At 41.4% G+C, this 18,052-nt stretch overlaps 1 protein-coding gene across 1 annotated transcript in view; it reads right to left on the bottom strand.

Moving 5' to 3' along the window:
* DDX10 (DEAD-box helicase 10) overlaps positions 1–18,052 on the bottom strand; it is a 791,862-nt gene extending 773,810 nt beyond the window's left edge. Inside the window, exons 1-6 of the mRNA XM_074400547.1 lie at positions 17,786–18,052; positions 8,888–8,948; positions 6,695–6,825; positions 5,184–5,342; positions 3,975–4,095; positions 2,215–2,404 (exon numbers count right to left, since the gene is read on the bottom strand). Of these exons, the coding sequence (XP_074256648.1) occupies positions 2,215–2,404; positions 3,975–4,095; positions 5,184–5,342; positions 6,695–6,825; positions 8,888–8,948; positions 17,786–17,971 (848 nt within the window). The 5' untranslated portion in view covers positions 17,972–18,052. The remainder of the gene's footprint in view (positions 1–2,214; positions 2,405–3,974; positions 4,096–5,183; positions 5,343–6,694; positions 6,826–8,887; positions 8,949–17,785) is intronic.

Here is an 18,052-nt window from a genome sequence, read left to right as displayed (position 1 = left end):
ATTTGAAATGTTTCATAATCCACCATAGAATTCAACTTGTCACTGAAAAACAGCAAACTGCTACGGCCCAAAGGCGTATTCTCTCAAAAATAAAATCATTAGAAATACCAGTTGCCTGTATATAACAACATACTGAAAACACTAGTATACTGTTTCTAAGCATGCTCTGACTTACAACTTCAGAAAGATCTAATTTTTCTTTAGTTGTTGGGTCCTTTGCAGTTTGAGAGTAGATACTCTCTAATACTTTAAAATATTCTTGATTATAATCTCTCAGGATGGATGAACCACATTGATAAGCTGCTAAAGGGGAAAAGCTAACATTGACAGTAGATGAAATTCCTAAGAGCTCTGCTTTTTTATGTTTCCCATAAATTTGGACTACTAGAACACTGCAGCCATTATCATATAACCTGAGGTTTTATAAATTACATCAGTACATGCCTGCCTTCCAGAATGTTTCCTGAAAATTTTGTCCACCACATTTTTACAAAGTGATAGGACTGGGTTTCAAAAAATCATGTGTGAAATGGTATCAAAGTCTTTGTAGTTTTTTTCTAAAACTTTATGATTTACCGAAAATACCCAACTCTTACCTACGGAAATTGGGTATAGGAAATAACAGGTACAAATTAACTTGCATACATTATAAAAGGTCTTAGAGACATCTAATGATCGAAAAATTTGTCCAATGAATATTAAAAACAGGCAAGAGGGAAATATCGAAAAAGAAAAGTCAAAAATCCTAGACAGTCTTTAAATTTTCAAGTTAATTGTCATAAAAAATTTAACAGCTATCTCAACACTTTAAGAGCTCAACATCTACTTGACAGTAAGCCAAGGAAAAAAATTATACCTCAAGTATCTCTTATTACTCCATTCCCAAGTTCTTGAAAGTCAAAGATATCAGTACTCAGATTCCCCAAGATCACCCAAAAGCAAAGAATCTGGCCTCTCTCCTCTCAGGCTTTTTAAATCCTGAACATCTATTACGCAAGGTCAAGATGGGCCTAAATACTCATATTTTCTCTATTTAAGGAATTTTCAGATAACACAATTCATTTTTCAAATCTATTTCTTTTTAGAACATTTCAGAGCAGGAAGAAATAAGTATTTTAAGTATAAATAATAGAGTTGAATTTACATTGTTATCTTCAACAAATAATACAATTTATATTCACTGGAAAACATTTCTCCTGAAAGCCTGCAGTGATGCATACCAAATATATATCCTTCCAATTGTCATATAAAAATACAACTTAAAACATATTCCAGCTGGGCACAGTGGCTTATGCCCAACACTTTGGGAGGCCAAAGTGGGAGGACTGTTTGAACTCAGGAATTTGAAACCAGCCTCAGCAACGTAGTGAGACTTCCAGCTTTACGAAAAATTTTAAAATTAGCCAAGCGTGGTAGTATGCCCCTGTTGTCCCAGCTACTCAGGAAGCTGAAACAGGAGGATTGTTTGAGCCAAGGAGGTCAAGTCTGCAGTGAGCACAACTGCCCTCCAGCCTGGGCAACAGAGCAAGATCACGCCTCTAAATCAATCAATCAATCAATCTCCAACTACTTGCATATCACAAAACACATACTTTTACTGTAATACACATACTTTATGCTCTAGTTTTTAGTAAGACCAAGACAGATAACAGTTGCTAGAATAATTTTAGACAGAAAGGTATTTTGCTAAATATTAATGCGTTTAATAAAATGTGTTCCATAACACGTTAGAACTGTATAATCCTGCTAAAAAGGATAATTCTGTACCCAAATAATTTTGGTAAATGTAAGAAGCTACATCCACCTCCCACTGTTTTGAACAATCACAATGTCCATGGAAATATTAAAGATTCTGAGAAATAGAAGCAAAACTATTTCACTTTGACTCACCATTTGCTATCTGATCCCTTCTACCTTTGTTTATGGAGAGGCAGTGTTGGTAAATGGTAAAACTCCTGTTAATGTCTTATGGAAAAACATTTGTTCCCCACTCAGACCACATTTTGTGAAAAGCTACATTCAAGTACTCTGACATTTAAAGATATGTCCAGAATTTGAGTAATTTTAACTGTTATATTTACTACGCTTTGCATAACGAATAACACATAAAATGTCTTAATTCCTGAAAAACATATATTAAACACATATTTAAATAAAATCCCTAAACTTAAAAAGAAAACAACATTTATCTTGATTGAATCAAAGAGTACCTACCTATATTTTGCTTTTTCGTGAACCCAGACATACTCAGGGTTTTTCAAACTCAAACGTGCAAGGTCCTTTACAGATTTAGTTTGTGTTGCTGAGAAAAGTAAAGTCTGACGTTTCTTGGGGAGATTTTCAATAATAGCATTCATGGTATCAGCAAAGCCCATATCCAAGATTCTATCTGCTTCATCAAGAACTAAAAAAGGAAAATGCAAGTTGAACTATAATATCTAAAACATACATTAGGCTAAATGCAATGTGGTATCCTAGATTGGACCCTAAAACAGAAAAAGACCATTAGCGGAAAAACCGGCAAAACCTGAATAAAGTCTGGAATTTATATGATCTAGCAAATGTTAACCATAGTTTTGATAAAGGTACCATGTCATGTAAGACATTAACATTAGGAGAAACCAGGTAAAGGATACGCAGGAACTCTCCACTACAACTTTCCTATAAATCAAAAACACTCAAAGTTGATCTAAAAATACACATTAGGTAGTATTACCGAGCAAAAAGAAAAAGTTCATTAAAAAAAAAAATACCAGGCCGGGCGCGGTGGCTCAAGCCTGTAATCCCAGCACTTTGGGAGGCCGAGGTGGGCGGATCACAAGGTCAAGAGATCGAGACCATCCTGGCCAATATGGTGAAACCCTGTCTCTACTAAAAATACAAAAAAATAGCTGGGCATGGAGGCGTGCGCCTGTAGTCCCAGCTACTTGGAAGACTGAAGCAAGAGAACTGCTTGAGCCCAGGAGGCGGAGGTTGCAGTGAGCCAAGATTGTGCCACTGCACTCTAGCCTAGTGCCTGGTGACAGAGTGAGACTCTCTCAAAAAAAAAAAAAAAAAAAAAAAAAAAATTACCAATTTGACTTTTCACGTTATTAGAAGCAGGTGTTAAAAATTGTGGCACAGGGGCCAGGCGCTATGGCTCAGGCCTATAATCCCAGCACTCTGGGATGCCAGGGTGGGCGGATCACCTGAGGTTAGGAGTCCGAGACCAGTCTGACCAACATGGAGAAACCTCACCTTTACTAATAATATAAAAATTAGTTGGACGTCGTGGCTCATGCCTGTAATCCCAGCTACTTGGGAGGCTAAGGCAGGATTATCACTTCAACTCAGGAGGTGGAGGTTGCAGTGAGCCAAGATCATGCCACTGCACTCCAGCCTGGGCAACCAGAGTGCAACTGCATCTCAATCAACAAAAAAATAATCTTGTCATGGTCTAATACTAATGTGCCGAATTTCATATGTAAACATACATATCTTCTTTTTTTTTTTTTTTTTTGAGACGGAGTTTTGCTCGTTACCCAGGCTGGAGTGCAATGGCGCGATCTAGGCTCACCGCAACCTCCGCCTCCTGGGTTCAGGCAATTCTCCTGCCTCAGCCTCCTGAGTAGCTGGAATTACAGGCACGCGCCACCATGCCCAGCTAATTTTTTGTATTTTTTTTTTTTTAGTAGAGACGGGGTTTCACCATGTTGACCAGGATGGTCTCGATCTCCTGACCTCGCGATCCACCCGCCTCGGCCTCCCAAAGTGCTGGGATTACAGGCTTGAGCCACCACGCCCGGCCTCTTCTGATTTTTTTTAAGTCTACTTTTACTTTCTGGGTTTAGACCCAAATGCCAAAAAGTTTCAGTAATTTTTAAGTTTGTTTTGAATCATAACATTTATCCAACGAAAAATTTCCATCAGTAAAATTTACAAGGCTTCTCTCCTAAGTCTGAGCTTTTTTATTATTAGAAACTTATTTGACTCACCTAACATTTGGAGATCAGTAGCATGAAAAGATACCGTTTCATCCATGTGTTGAAGAAGCCGACCTGGTGTGCACACTAGTATATTTATGTTGTTGATTCTCTCAGCTTCATGTTTCAGATCCTGAAAACAGTTATTTTGATTACACGGACACATCACTCTCAGCAGCCTGTGTACCAAAACTGTAAAAGCCATCTGCATGTGGCATTTCATCACAGCAGCTTAGATACTCTGGGAAACAAACACAACTTTTCCCTTGTATTTCTGCAGCATATCCACATTTCTGGGCTAAATAAAACTCTTTAAGGGAAGACATAAGGAGCTCAGAGTTCTTCTAAATTCTTATTCATAGACTTTGAAGCCAAGAAAAAAAATAATCAAATGAATACTCCAAGTCACGATTTCCTGTTTGGATTAGAACTGATATAAACTGGAATTACTCTCGTTTTTTAATTTGGGACCTAGGGACACTGAACAGACTCTGACACCACTCAAGGACTGTACTTTGTGAACTGAAAAAAAGAGCCGAGTTCTCTACATTTAGAAGTTCTCTCCTTGATACAAGAACCATGTCTCACAGACCTGGAGGCTAGGAGAAAAAAAACAGAATACTGTTAATTATTAAAGTTGGACAACAGGTACATGAGGGTTTGTGATGCTATTTTTTCTTCTTTTGTGCATGTTTGCATAGAAATTCAAGTATTTATCCTCGTGGTCTAGAGATTCTAGTAGATTCAGGCATTCCAGATGTGCTATAAGATAGACAAAAGTCAGCAGCAAGTCTTATCTTGACCCTACTATAAACATTCCTCCAAACACTCTACCTTCCTTTCTTATGCTGCTGATGTACCAATGCTCTGAATTATTCAACCTCTTAAATAGACACCTTATTAAAAGGTACTAGTTCATATACAGAAATATCTTTATCAATGGATATCAACAAATAGCTTTACAGGATTAAAGTAGATATGTCTTAGAGAAACTAATCCATTCAGATTTACTGACAAAAAAAAAATGGACTTTCTGGGCCTGCAAAATTGGCAACCAGATCATAGATGACAGTGACCACACCAAGGTGCTACTTTTCCACAAGGCCCTGGTCTAGGAAGTCAGTCTGTTTAGATAACGTCTCTGCCGCCTCCCTGTCAACTGCCACGGTACCCCAGTATAGGTTACAGAAAGAAGGGAAGGACACAGACAAAAGGACAAACCTTTCCACCAATGATGAGACCAGCTGAAAAGTCATGATTCTTTCCTACTTTTCGGAGAACCTCAAAAGTCTGATAGGCCAGTTCTCTCGTAGGTGATATTATGAGAACCCCCAGCCCATCTGTTGAGGTCCACTGCAGACGATATAAGGCTTCCAGTACCTCAAAAAGACAGCAAATTCATGTTCAGTAAGTCATCAGAAGTCAGCTTTTTTACCTGTATCTCTCAACTTTGCCCCTCCAAATCAAATGGACCTTCCAAGCAGTAGGCATACCACTCACATTTTATCTAGTCCAAAGCAAGAGATTTTGTTTATCTTCCATCAGAACCATCCACCCCCAACTCAGAGGGAAGGGAAAAGAAATCCCATGGTAGTTCAGCTGCTGCCAGAGCCATGCCATCAGGAAACTGGCTATCAGTGAAAGGTATGTGCAGCAACCCACAGACCATAACAACACATTTAAGAATCCTATTTATTATTTTCTAAATAACCACACTAAAATAAACTTTTGACTGGGCACAGTGGCTCACGCCTGTAATCCCAACACTTTGAGAGGCTGAGGCGAGTGCATCACTTCAGGTCATGAGTTCAAGACCAGCCTGGCCATGATGAAACCCCGTATCTACTAAAAATACAAAAATTAGCTGGGTGTGGTAGCCCGCATCTGTAATCCCAGCTACTCTGAGACTGAGGCAGAAGAATGACTTGAACCTGGGAGGCAGAGGTTGCAGTGAACCAAGACTGTACCACTGCACTCTAGCCCAGGCAGGCAACACAGCATGATTTCATCTCAAAAAATATATAAACTTTCACCCATGTAGCTGTTGTAGTTATATAGTGACTGAATTCTGTAGCTATAGAGAGACATTTTTTTTTTAAGGGGGAGAAGCACACTAGGATTTAAGAGAAAAGTGGTTCTGCAATATTTAGAATCATCATTAAAATAAGATTTTTCACTTTATAAGAATGAAAAATTAGGAGACCAACATAACAGAGATGGAAGTGAATGCCTAAGAAGCTCTACTGTTTTACTGCCATAAAAGACCAATAGCAATGTCCCAGAAAATTCTCAACCCAGGCCTAAAGCTCCTTAAACTGAGCATATTTCAGCTTTAGCCTAATCAAGGTGGCAAGTATAAATGCCACTGGCAGGCTCGCAAGGGTGAGAGCAGAAACAGTGTCTCCCACCAGTCCTACTGCAGAGCAGAACCATTCTAACCTGCCATGCTGGAGCACCCCACTTCCATCAAGAATGTAATGACTTGTCAAGGCACAATAGTTCATTCATTAAGTTACTGAGTACCTGACACATACAAGACACTGTGATAGGACCTGGGGAATATGGTGAACAAGACACATGTGGCTCCTGTTTGATGAAGCTTGCATTCTAGCCAATCGATCACGAAATCTAACATGAAAACTTCTCTTCATATAATTTGCATCTGGGCACAGAATATTATAAAATCGTTTAATAGAGGGTCTGACCCAATGATAATGTGATAATGTACTTACTGGAACAAGGAAAGCCAAAGTCTTGCCAGATCCAGTTTTAGCCGCTCCAAGTACATCTTTACCTTGTAAAGCCAATCCAATGGTCTGCTTCTGTATCTCAGTTACCAAACGGTACTGAGCTTCTTGCAAACCTGGCAACATGGAGGGAAAAATTATACTTTAGAAAATCCCCGTAGGATAGTGTTATAGGCTAAGTGAGTTGTGTTCCCCAAAAGTCCTATGTTGAAGCCCTAATGCCTCATGCCTCAGAACAGGACTGTATTTGGAGAGAAGGCCTTTAAAGAGGTGACTGGAGCCCCATAGGGTTTGGGGCTCTAAGTTAGAGCCCCATAGGGTTTGGCTGTCATCCAATACAACTGGTGTCTTTATTAGAAGAAATCTGAACAAAGAGATATCAAGAGTCCACATGCACAGAGGGAAAACTATGTGAAGAGGAGGCAAGTTACTCTATGATCCAGCTATTCCACTATTGCGTATGATCCAAAGGATATGTTAATAAAACCAGTACTGGGGCCAGGCGCGGTGGCTCAAGCCTGTAATCCCAGCACTTTGGGAGGCCGAGGCGGGTGGATCACGAGGTCAAGAGATCGATACCATCCTGGTAAACATGGTGAAACCCTGTCTCTACTAAAAATACAAAAAATTAGCTGGGCATGGTGGCACATGCCTGTAATCCCAGCTACTCAGGAGGCTGAGGCAGGACAATTGCCTGAACCCAGGAGGCAGAGGTTGCGGTGAGCCGAGATCGCGCCATTGCACTCCAGCCTGGGTAACAAAAGCGAAACTCCGTCTCAAAAAAAAAAAAACCAGTTCTTTGAAAAGTATTTGTGCTCCCATGTTCATTGCAGCATTATTCACAGAAGCCAACATACGAAATTAACCAAAGTATCCATGAATGAGTACATACAGAAATGTGGTATATAGATATACACACACAGTGGAATATAACTCAGCCTTTAAAAAGGAAATCCTGTTATTTGCAACAACATGGATAAACTCTGATGACATCATGTTAAATAAACCAGGCAAAGCAATAAAGATACCATATGATCTCACTTACATGTAGAATCTTAAAAAGCCAAATTCATAGGAGCAGAAGGTAGAATGGTAGTTACCAGAGCTGGGGGAAGTAAGGAGAGTGGGAAGATGTTAATCAAAGGATACAAAATTTCAGTTAGGAGGAAGAAGTTCAATAGACCTATTGTAGGCTAGGCGTGGTGGCTCACGCCTGTAATCCCAGCACTTTGGAAGGCAAAGGCAGGCAGATAGTTTATGCTCAGAAATACAAGACCAGTTTGGGCAACATGGCAAAACCCTGTCCCTACAAAAAAAAATTTTTTAATTAGGCAGGCATGGTGGTGTGCACCTGTGGTCCCAACTGCTCAGGAGGCTGAGGTGTGAGGATCACTTGAGCCCAGAAGGTCAAGGCTGCAGTGAGCCAAGATCACACAACTGCATTGCACTTTGGGTGACAGAGCAAGGCCCTGTATTCAAAAAAAGAGAGAGAGATCTAGTGTATATCATGGTGGCTAGAGTTAATTACAATACACTGGAAAAAAAATTACTAAGTAGACTTTAAGTGTTTTAGCCACAAAAAGTATAAGGTATTATTACAACATGTATAAGTCGCCTGATTTAGCCATTCCACAGCATATATATATTTCAAAGCATCATGTCATACACTGTAAATATATACAAATTTTATTTATACAAAAATTAAAAGGTGGCAAGAGGGCAGCCATCCAAAAGCCAAGGAGAGAGGCCTGAACAGATCCTTCCCTTATTTTGCCTTAAAAGGAAAGCAATGCTGCCAGCATCTTGATCTCAGACTTCCACCTTTCGGGAACTGTGAGAAAAGTCTCTGTTGTTTAAGCCAGCCAGTCTGATATTTTGTTATGCCAGCCCTAGCAAACAGATACAAAGGGTGTCATATCTTGGTTTGTTCCCTTGCTTATTTTAACTAACACAATTAGATTTCATTTTATTTAGAGGCTGTTGGAATCTTGTTTTTCTTTTAATCAGTCCTTTCTGGATGAATGAAAATAACAAACTGTTGAAACTTGAATACTGCTTGTTTTCATACCAAAATTTGCCAAAATAAGGTTTTTTTTAGGATAAACTCTCTAAATCTTCTCCCATTTATCAAAAATACCAAGAAATATATAACACATCCCAAGATCACCATATACCTACCTTTCAGTGTTTTTTTCGACAAGGGAAAATCTGAAAATCTTGTAATTTCGCTTACATTTATCTGGAAAAAAAAAGAAAAAGGAATCTGGGTAATTCATTTGCTTCACAACACAATTGTTTTTTCTCTATATTGTACTGCCTAGCTCATCCCTAGTAATGCAAGGTTGAATTCAATCATCAATTCTAATTAAAAGCCATCATTCCTTCTGAAAGGAAATATGCCTTCAAGAGGCAGTTCCTGAATCAAATATACATTTGTAACTATTTCAGTTGGTAAGGGAAAAAGTCACCCAATACACACACACACCGAACATATTACTATCTTCAACATCCCTGGCTTCCAAAGTGTTGAACACATCACCAACCACATCAATTTTAGGAAGAAAATTTACTTCCAATCATCTTTTAAGGGATATAAATTTAAGAAATAGGACAAAGTTACAATTCACAAGATCACAATGAAAATAGTTCTATATACACAATTTGGAAAAAAGCGTGAAATTAGTTGGAGAAATATTTCTGGTTAGCACAATCCATTCAAAGTTTTAACTATAAATCAGTGGCCTATGAAATCCAATCTGGTTTCATTTTGGGGTATACTGAAGGAAGGGTATTATTTCAAAAATAATCAGGGGAAATGTCTGTCATGCTCTGAAGCCACAGTAAGTTAACATTTTGCTCTCTAACTTTACATTATTCAAACATTCATTACTGGTGTTCTTTATTAGTACAAACCCAATTTTCTGAATTTCATTTCAGCTGCTCAGGAGAATTATTTTGTTACAGATGCAGAATGCAGGAACCGCTGCTCAGACCTGGAAATATGCTCCCAAATTATTCATTATTTGCAAAAAGAAAAAGCTGCATTTGTATGGTTCATTTATTTAAATTACACTCTAGGCAGTGAAGGGATGACAGCTGTATTTCATTTTACAATCTACACATCTTACTAGGATTCTACTTTTTTTTTTTAATCTTTGTGTTTTTTTCTTTTTTCCTCCTAGGATTCTTAACAAAGCCCAGGCAGGGTTTACTCTCTGGCCTCAAATGCTAAAAATACAAATATTACAACATTGTCTTAATCCCTACAAATCATTTCAGATATCAACAGAAAGGAGCAGAATCAGTATACCAACATTAGAAAAAATGGTTTATTCAAATAACAACCTGTCACAGCAAGGAACCTCAATTACAAGATAATCTTCCAAACAAGGCATTAAAATTAGGTATGGTCGACCCTTGCACTCTGGGTTTTATCAGCCAAAAAGCTGTTTTCACAGGGAATGGAATGCCTACAGAAGGAGGCAGGCTGCCAACACACTCTTCAAGCCCTCCGCCCCAGCAAGAGACACAGCACAGGTAAAATGAGCTCCTCAAACAAAATACCGTGCAGTACCTCCATCTTCCTAAAGTCTGTTACCCTCCTGGAGGCAAAGTTTAGAATGAAACTGCTCCAACATTCTTCCATCAAGGATTATAACAGAAAACTATATATTGTATTCTTTTAAAGAAGACAAAGAAAAGGAAATTTTGATTCTGCTGATGTTCTAAAACAGGGGCCAGCAAACTACAGCCTACAGGCCAAATCCAATTTGCTGCCTGTTTTAGTAAAGTTTTATTGGAGCACAGCTACAATAATTCATGTATTTATTGTCTGTGTAGTAGTTCAAGAGACTGTATGGACCATAAAGCCTAATACTATGCAGCCCTTTACAGAAAGAGTTTGCTGACACTGCTCTAAATACTCTCAGTTATATTCCAAGGATTACAGAGCAGCCACAGCAGGAGATAGCTATTGTTCCTACAAACAAAATAACTCACCTGGGGGCAGTGGCTTACGCCTATAATCCCAACACTTTGGGAGGCCAATGCAGGCAGATCACCTGAGGTCAGGAGTTCAAGACCAGCCTGGCCAACATGGTGAAACCCTGTCTCTACTAAAAATACAAAAATTAGCCGGGCGCAGTGGCACACACCTATAATCCCAGCTACTTGGGAGACTAAGACAGAATTGCTTGAACCTGGGAGGCAGAGGTTTTGGTGAGCAGTTACAGTGCCACTGCACCCCAGCCTGGGCAACACAGCAAGACTCCATCTCAAAATAATAATAATAATAATAATAATAATAATAATAATAATGATAGTAACTCTTTCCCCTTCCCTTTTTCCCTTTCTTAGGGGGTTAAAAAAAAAAAAATCACTTCCATCTCCACACTACTTTCACTCAATCTAAAAATCTGCCTCATAGTTCTTCTGAATTCAGGGAAGAGGTATTTCAGGAATGGTCTTTATTAAAGGCTTCCCACTGCTGGTGGAAAAGTCAGAAAGGGGAGAACGAGAAAAGGAGGACATCATTTGACCATCCTCTTTGACCATCCTCTTATACTTCTCACAACTGTCTAGTAATACCTATTTCTTACTCAAGTGAATAATGCCTGGTGAAAAAAGCACTGAAACTTCCTAGAATGCTCCACCTATTGCAGTCATGGAAGGAAAGCAAACCACCTCAACTACACCAGACCAAATTTTAATTAAAAAAAAAAAAATCGGGATTTGAATGCAGTTTCTATATGATACAGCTGATTATAGTCTAAATGTGCAGGTGCACAGAGTCATTCAGCAATAGTGAAAACGGCTGGTGAACTAACACAGCTCAACATTGCTCAGTGAGCCTCAATCCCTACTTCTCTAGCAGTTACTCCAAAACACACTACCCCTCAGAAATACACCACCCTCATCACAAGGTCAGGAGTTCAAGACCAGCCTGGTCAAGATGGTGAAACCCCATCTCTACTAAAAACACAAAAATTAGCCGGGCATGGTGGCGGGTGCCTGTGATCCCAGCTACTTGAGAGGCTGAGGCAGGAGAATCACTTGAACCCGGGAGGCAGAGTTTGCAGTGAGCAAAGATCACGCCATTGCACTGCTCCCTGGGCAGCAGAGGAAGACTTCGTCTCAAAAAAAGAAAGAAAGAAAAGAAATACACCACCCTCCTGCTGTGAGTCGCATAGTTGACTGGCCATGCCACCTGTGCCTCCTAAAGACCCACCATAAAAAAGCCATGCCTTCACCAGGCTGCTCCTAGTCAATGGCAGGGCTTAGCAGGCCCAGGGATTCATCTGATGGACAACTTTGGATCAATTACTCCGCATCAGCCTGGCTGAAACTTTCTTGGAACTGTTCTGCAGTCTGAGACTCTTCCTACCTGCTCCTCCTTTCATCCTTCTCTCCTTTCCCTCCCCATTCCTGCTCCCTCTCCTTCAGCCTTCATAGGCATCCCCGCTCCTGCCCCCGTAATCCCTAAAGCTCCAGTTCACCCAATCCCATTTTGTCATCTGCTTCTCAACAAACTAAAAACCTAAACTCTACCAATAGTCTCCATAGTCTCCTCCCTGGTCTCTTACCCTTCAACGTTTACAGCTAGAGTATACTCTCCACATAGACTCCCGCCACATGCTTCCCAGGGCTTCCAGATAAAGTCTTTGACTGTGGCCTTTGTATAAATGTCCTACCGTTACTGTAATAAATTACCACAAACAGTGGCTTAAACCAACACAAATATATTACCTTAGAGCTCTGGAGGTCAGAAGTCCACAATGGGTTTCGCATGGCTAAAATCAAGGGTGTCAGCAGGGCGGCATTATTTTCTGAAGACTCTAGGGGAAAGTCCATTCCCTGCCTATTCCAGCTTCTAGAGGCTGCCCACATTCCTAGGTGTAACCCTCTTCTGTCTTTAAAACCAGCAACAGACTCCAAGGCCTTCTTACATCACTCTGACACTGACGCTTCTGCCTCCCTCTTCCACATCTAAGAACACTTGTGATTACATCGGGCCCACCTGGATAATCCAGGATAATCACCCTACTTTAAGGTCAGCTGATTAGCAACTTTAATTGCCCCTTGCCATCTAACATAGTCACAGGTTCGAGGTATTAGGATGTGGACACTTTCGTTTTTTTGAAACGAAGCCTCATTCTGTCGCCAGGCTGGGTGCAGTGGTACAATCTCGACTCACTGCAACCTCCACCTCCTGGGTTCAAGCGATTCTCCTGCCTCAGCCTCCCAAGAAGCTGGGACTACAGGCGCGCACCACCACACCCTGCTAATTTTTGTATTTTTAGTAGAGATGGGTTTTCACCATGTCAGCCAGGATGTCTCAATCTCTTGACCTCAAGTGATCTGCCCACCTCAGCCTCCCAAAGTACTGGGATTACAGACGTGAGCCACTGTGTCTGGCCTAGGATGTGGACGCTTTAGGAAGCCACTATACTACCCGCTACAGCCTCCAAAGTCATCACAGTCGAACCTTCTTCTCGAACCCATGTGAAGCCAACTCAGGAATGCGTGCAACAATCCAAGGAATATTTCCTTCCTCAAACAATTCCATGCATTTTCACATCTCCATATTTCCTCATGTTCCCTCCACCTAGAACAGCCTTGCCAATCTTTTCTATCTAATGAACTCATCATTCAAAAACTAGCTCCACCAGGCACAGTAGCTCACACCTGTAATCCCAGCACTTTGGGATTACAGGTGGGCAGTTCACTTGAGCACATTTCAAGATTGGCCTGAGAAATACGGTAAGACCCCATCTCTACAAAAATTACCAAAAAAAATGATCCAGGCATGGTGGCATGCACCTGTGGTCCCAGCTACTCAGGAGGCTGATGTGGATCGGTCGCTTGAGTCCAGGAGGTCAAGGCTACACTGAGCCGTGATGGTGTGCCACCTTACTCTAGCCTGGGTGACAGAGTGAGACTCCATCTCAAAAAAAAAAAAAAAAAAAAAAAAAGCTTAGCTCCACTGTTGGCAACCACAAAGCACTGGACAGTTATTACGCTCCACAGTGACATCTGCTAAGACTGAGATGCAGGGGTTGAAATCCAGCCCACATCAGCTCCCCAAGCCAGGGCTGAGGCTGCAATCACCAGGAAGAATGGTAGCATACCCAGAGGAAGCATGTTTTTATAATGCATTTGACCAGAAGGAGCTCAGTATAGGATAACTCAACTTCCCCTAATTACACCATCCCCTAATTCCAGAGCACTGAGGTACATGTTACAAATTTACTATTATAACACTGTATACATCCTAATATAACGCGTCAAACTATACCAACCCCTACATGCCCAGGTTCCCTAGGGACTTGGGCATATTTTTTTCCATGTATACTTACACCCACCTAGAAAAACGTCCATCAAATTGTTTCAAAAGGTTTTGCAGTTAAATTGTTCAGCATTTCACCAGTGAGGCTACTGAACATCACCTGTCTACCATGGCTACAGTTGTAAGTTTTACATACAATGTTACCACCTGAGGAGCCCCTTAGTGAGGGCCTGCTCTTTGGTTTCCTAGAGAATAATAAGCCTGCTATTCAAATGATTATATCCAGCATTGCTAACCTTGACAATTGATTTCCCACTGTGTTTATGTCTCAACCAAATCTTAAGAAAATATTTCTAAAATTAAAGAAGTGAAACAGAACAATGCTTAGCAGGAGGAAAAAGTTGCTCCAACAGTGAAACAAATGGGATTTAAATAAATGCAACATAGTAAAACATAGTGGTTTGGTGCACTGGTATCAGATTACCTGGGTTAGAACTCCTTCTTCACTTCCTAGCTGTTTAACATTACACAAATTATTTAACCTTGCTGTGCCTTAAAGTTGCCTCACCTGAATAACGGGAACAATTTCTTTCTTTTTTTTTTTTTTTTTTTTTTTAAGACAGAGTTTCACTCTTGTTGCCCAGGCTGGAGTGCAATGGAGCGATCTCAGTTCATGGCAACCTCTGCCTCCCGAATTCAAATGATTCTCCTGCCTCAGTCTCCCAAGTAGCTGCGATTACAGGCATGTGCCACCACGCCCGCCTAATTTTGTATTTTTAGTAGAGATGGGGTTTCTCCACATTGGTCAGGCCAGTCTCCAACTCCCGACCTCAGGTGATCCGCCTTCCTCAGCCTCCCACAGGGCTGGGATTACAGGTGTGAGCCACCACGCTCAGCCAATGGGAACAATTTGACAGGGTTATTTGTTGTGAGTATATAGAAAGTCAGCATGCGTAAAAGTTTGATAAATGTTCACAGTTGCTATTGAAACAACAAACAAAAAAAGAACTAGCCAATGCCAATGCTGCTAACCAGAGCAAAGCAATCTGGGAAAGGTCTAGTCTCACAGCGAAGAACATCTAAACACTGACTGAGCACCTAATCAAGAACAAGCACTGTGCTACCCGACTCTGGGGAGTGCAAAGATGAGCGTATCACTGGTTGCTGACCTTGAATGGTTCATAGTCTAGTAGGAGAGTTTTTTTTAAAAAGTTGAAGCCAGTCATCACAGACAGTTGACAAATGTTGTAATGAAAGTATCTACAAAATGCTGCAGATGCACAGTAGCCCTAACTCAGCCGGGGGAGGTGATGAAGAGAAGTTTGCACTCAATCTGGAAGGAAGAGTACCTGTCCTCAGAGTGGACAGATGGGTATGCTCACTGCAAGCAGTGGAAACATTAAGTACCAGAAGGAGAAGCACAAGAAGCATGGACAATTCACAAAACTGCAAGCTGTTCCTTCATAGATGCCTGTCATGTACCTCTTGTGCATTATCTGTATTATCTGTGCATTATCTCATTTGAGCCTTGCAGTGCTCTGGGTGGCTAATAACCTCTGTTTTTTGAAAGAAGAAACTGAGACTTAAAGGGGTGAAGAAACCTGGCTAGCCAATACCTGAAGAGAATGAGATTTAAACCAGGTCAGGCTGACTGCAAATAAGTGAACTCTTCAGTGAACTACAACATGTTGACACACTGTATTTGACAATTTTTCTAAAAGTAACTGAGCCAAGGAAGGGTTCTAATCAGGAGTAAAATGATTAGATGTTCATCTTGGAAAGAATCATTCTAGCCGAAGGATAGAGGATAAATTAGAAAGGTTTAAGGCCTACAGGCCAAATCCCATATCAGCCACCTGTTTTACTAAAGTTTTCCTGAAAAACAACACCCATTCATTTAAGTATTTCTATGGCAGCTTTTGTATCACAAGGGCGCAATTGAGTAGTTCCGCCCTTTTGACCACAAAGCTGAAAACATTCACTATCATTTACAGAGAAAGTTTGCTGACCCCTGTTGAATGCAATATTTGCTATAGTAATCCAGGTAAGAGATGATGGGAGGCTGAAGACAATGCACTAGGGATGAAAAAGCATTTGCAACCTTTAAGAAGCAGAACAGATCACCAGTGTGACGGACTGGATATAACAGAAGGTAAGAGAGAAGTACCTAAGACTGCTCCTACTGCCATTCTAGCTCTATGGTCTGCTGAGATGGTGGAGTTAAGATGTGGTAGGCTAAAAATGATGCCAAATTATATCCGTGTATTAACCTCTGGAAGCTAGGAATGCTACCTTACACAGCAAAAGTGACTTTTTAGATGTGATTAAAGATCTTGAGATTGGGTGATTATCCCGGATTATCTGTGTAGGCCCTAAAGGCAATCGCAAGCATCCTTATAACAGAAGAGGTAGAATGACACAGGAGAAGCCAGAGACTTGAGTTATGCAGCAACAAGCCAAGGAATGCAAGCAGCCACCAGAAGCTACAAAGGCAAGAAACAGATTCTCCCCTAGGACCTCTGGAGAGAGCATGTCTCTGCTGACACCTTGATTTTGGCCCAGTGAAACTGATTTCAGATCTGTGGCCTCCAGAACGTGACAGAATAAGTCTCTGCTGTTGGGGGGGGGGGGTGTTTTGTTTTTGTTTTTTGAGACAGAGTCTCACTCATGTTGAGCAGGCTGGAGTGCAATGGCACAATCTCGAGTCACTGCAACCTCCACCTCCCAGGTTCGAGTGATTCTCTTGCCTCAGCCTCCGAGTAACTGGGATTACAGGCGCCCACCACCGCGCCCGGCTAACTTTTTGATATTTTTAGTAGAGATAGGGTTTCACCATGTTGGCCAGGCTGATCTTGAACTCCTGACCTCAAGGTCTCAGTTGTTTTAAGCCACCATGTTTGTGGTAATTTGTCACAATGGCAACTTTAGTTCCAAAAATATTCCACCTGTTAAAACTCTGATTGTACTGCACTAGAAGGAGGCTGAGAAGCTGAAGGATGTGGGTGAAGGCCAACAAACACGAGATTTAGGGAAAGGGAAAAGAGGAATTGACAGACTTGTGGAGCCTGGGGTTTGGGGGGAGAAGTCAGGTCAAAGTGATGGTTTCAGGTATACTCATCTGGGAACACCAGCTACAATATGGGAATGATAGGTGACAGAAAGAGACCAGCGTTCCAGCTTTCCTAGGCCAATTCTTGGATGGAAACATGAAGCCTGTGGAGAAAATGAGATGGCCACAGGAAGGTGCATAGATGATGTTGGGGCATGCAGTCTCGTCTCATCACTAAAAGCAAAGGCTTTGGGATTAGAAAGACATGGATTTAGCTTCCAAATCCACACTACCTACTAAGCGTGAGAGATTCGGACACTAAAGAGTTTCATTTCTCTTAGAACCTCAATTCTCTCATCTATAAAATGGGATTATTAACATCCATACCTCAGATCAAGTCAAACAATTAATGTAAGCACATGGTGAGTGCTTAAAAATGTAGGTGTTATTACCATTATTGTCATCAGCATTATTACTATGAATATGACTGTGGCTATTATAGCATTAGTCTCCCTACCCTTAGGTACCGCCGCATTTCTATCATTTTTTTCAGGAACAGTGTAGCAAGCAAAAGAGTGGCCAGGACGGTGGAGAGGTTTGAGCTGTGGCACCCGGCTTGGCCTCCCATTCCCGGCCGGGTCCCAGTAACAGGTCCGCCTCCTCCACTCTGCAACCCCTCGCCACAGTGACACTCTGCCCTGCTGCTGTCCGGCCTGCGCTCCCTCCCCAGCGCCGGCCTCACCTTCTCATAGTTCAGCATGAGGCGGCTGATATCCTCACGCTCGACCTGCCACTCGGGTTTCTTCAGTTGCTTCCTCAACTGCTTCTTTTTGTTCTGCCTGTGGCTGTGTTTTTTCTTCCAGCGATTGAAACTCCGCACCGGGTCGGGCCGGGCTCCCGAACCCGGAGAGTCGGCAGTTTTGACCATCACGGCAGCCGAGACAGTTCGGATCGACCCCCAAACGAGAGACACCTAAGGCCAAGATCGCGGAACCAGCATGGGGAAAAC

This window comes from Saimiri boliviensis, chromosome 6, assembly GCF_048565385.1.
Source record: "Saimiri boliviensis isolate mSaiBol1 chromosome 6, mSaiBol1.pri, whole genome shotgun sequence".
Taxonomy (NCBI): Eukaryota; Metazoa; Chordata; class Mammalia; order Primates; family Cebidae; genus Saimiri; species Saimiri boliviensis.
The sequence above is the reverse complement of the archived record's forward strand: the minus strand, read 5'-3'. Positions and strand labels throughout refer to the sequence as shown.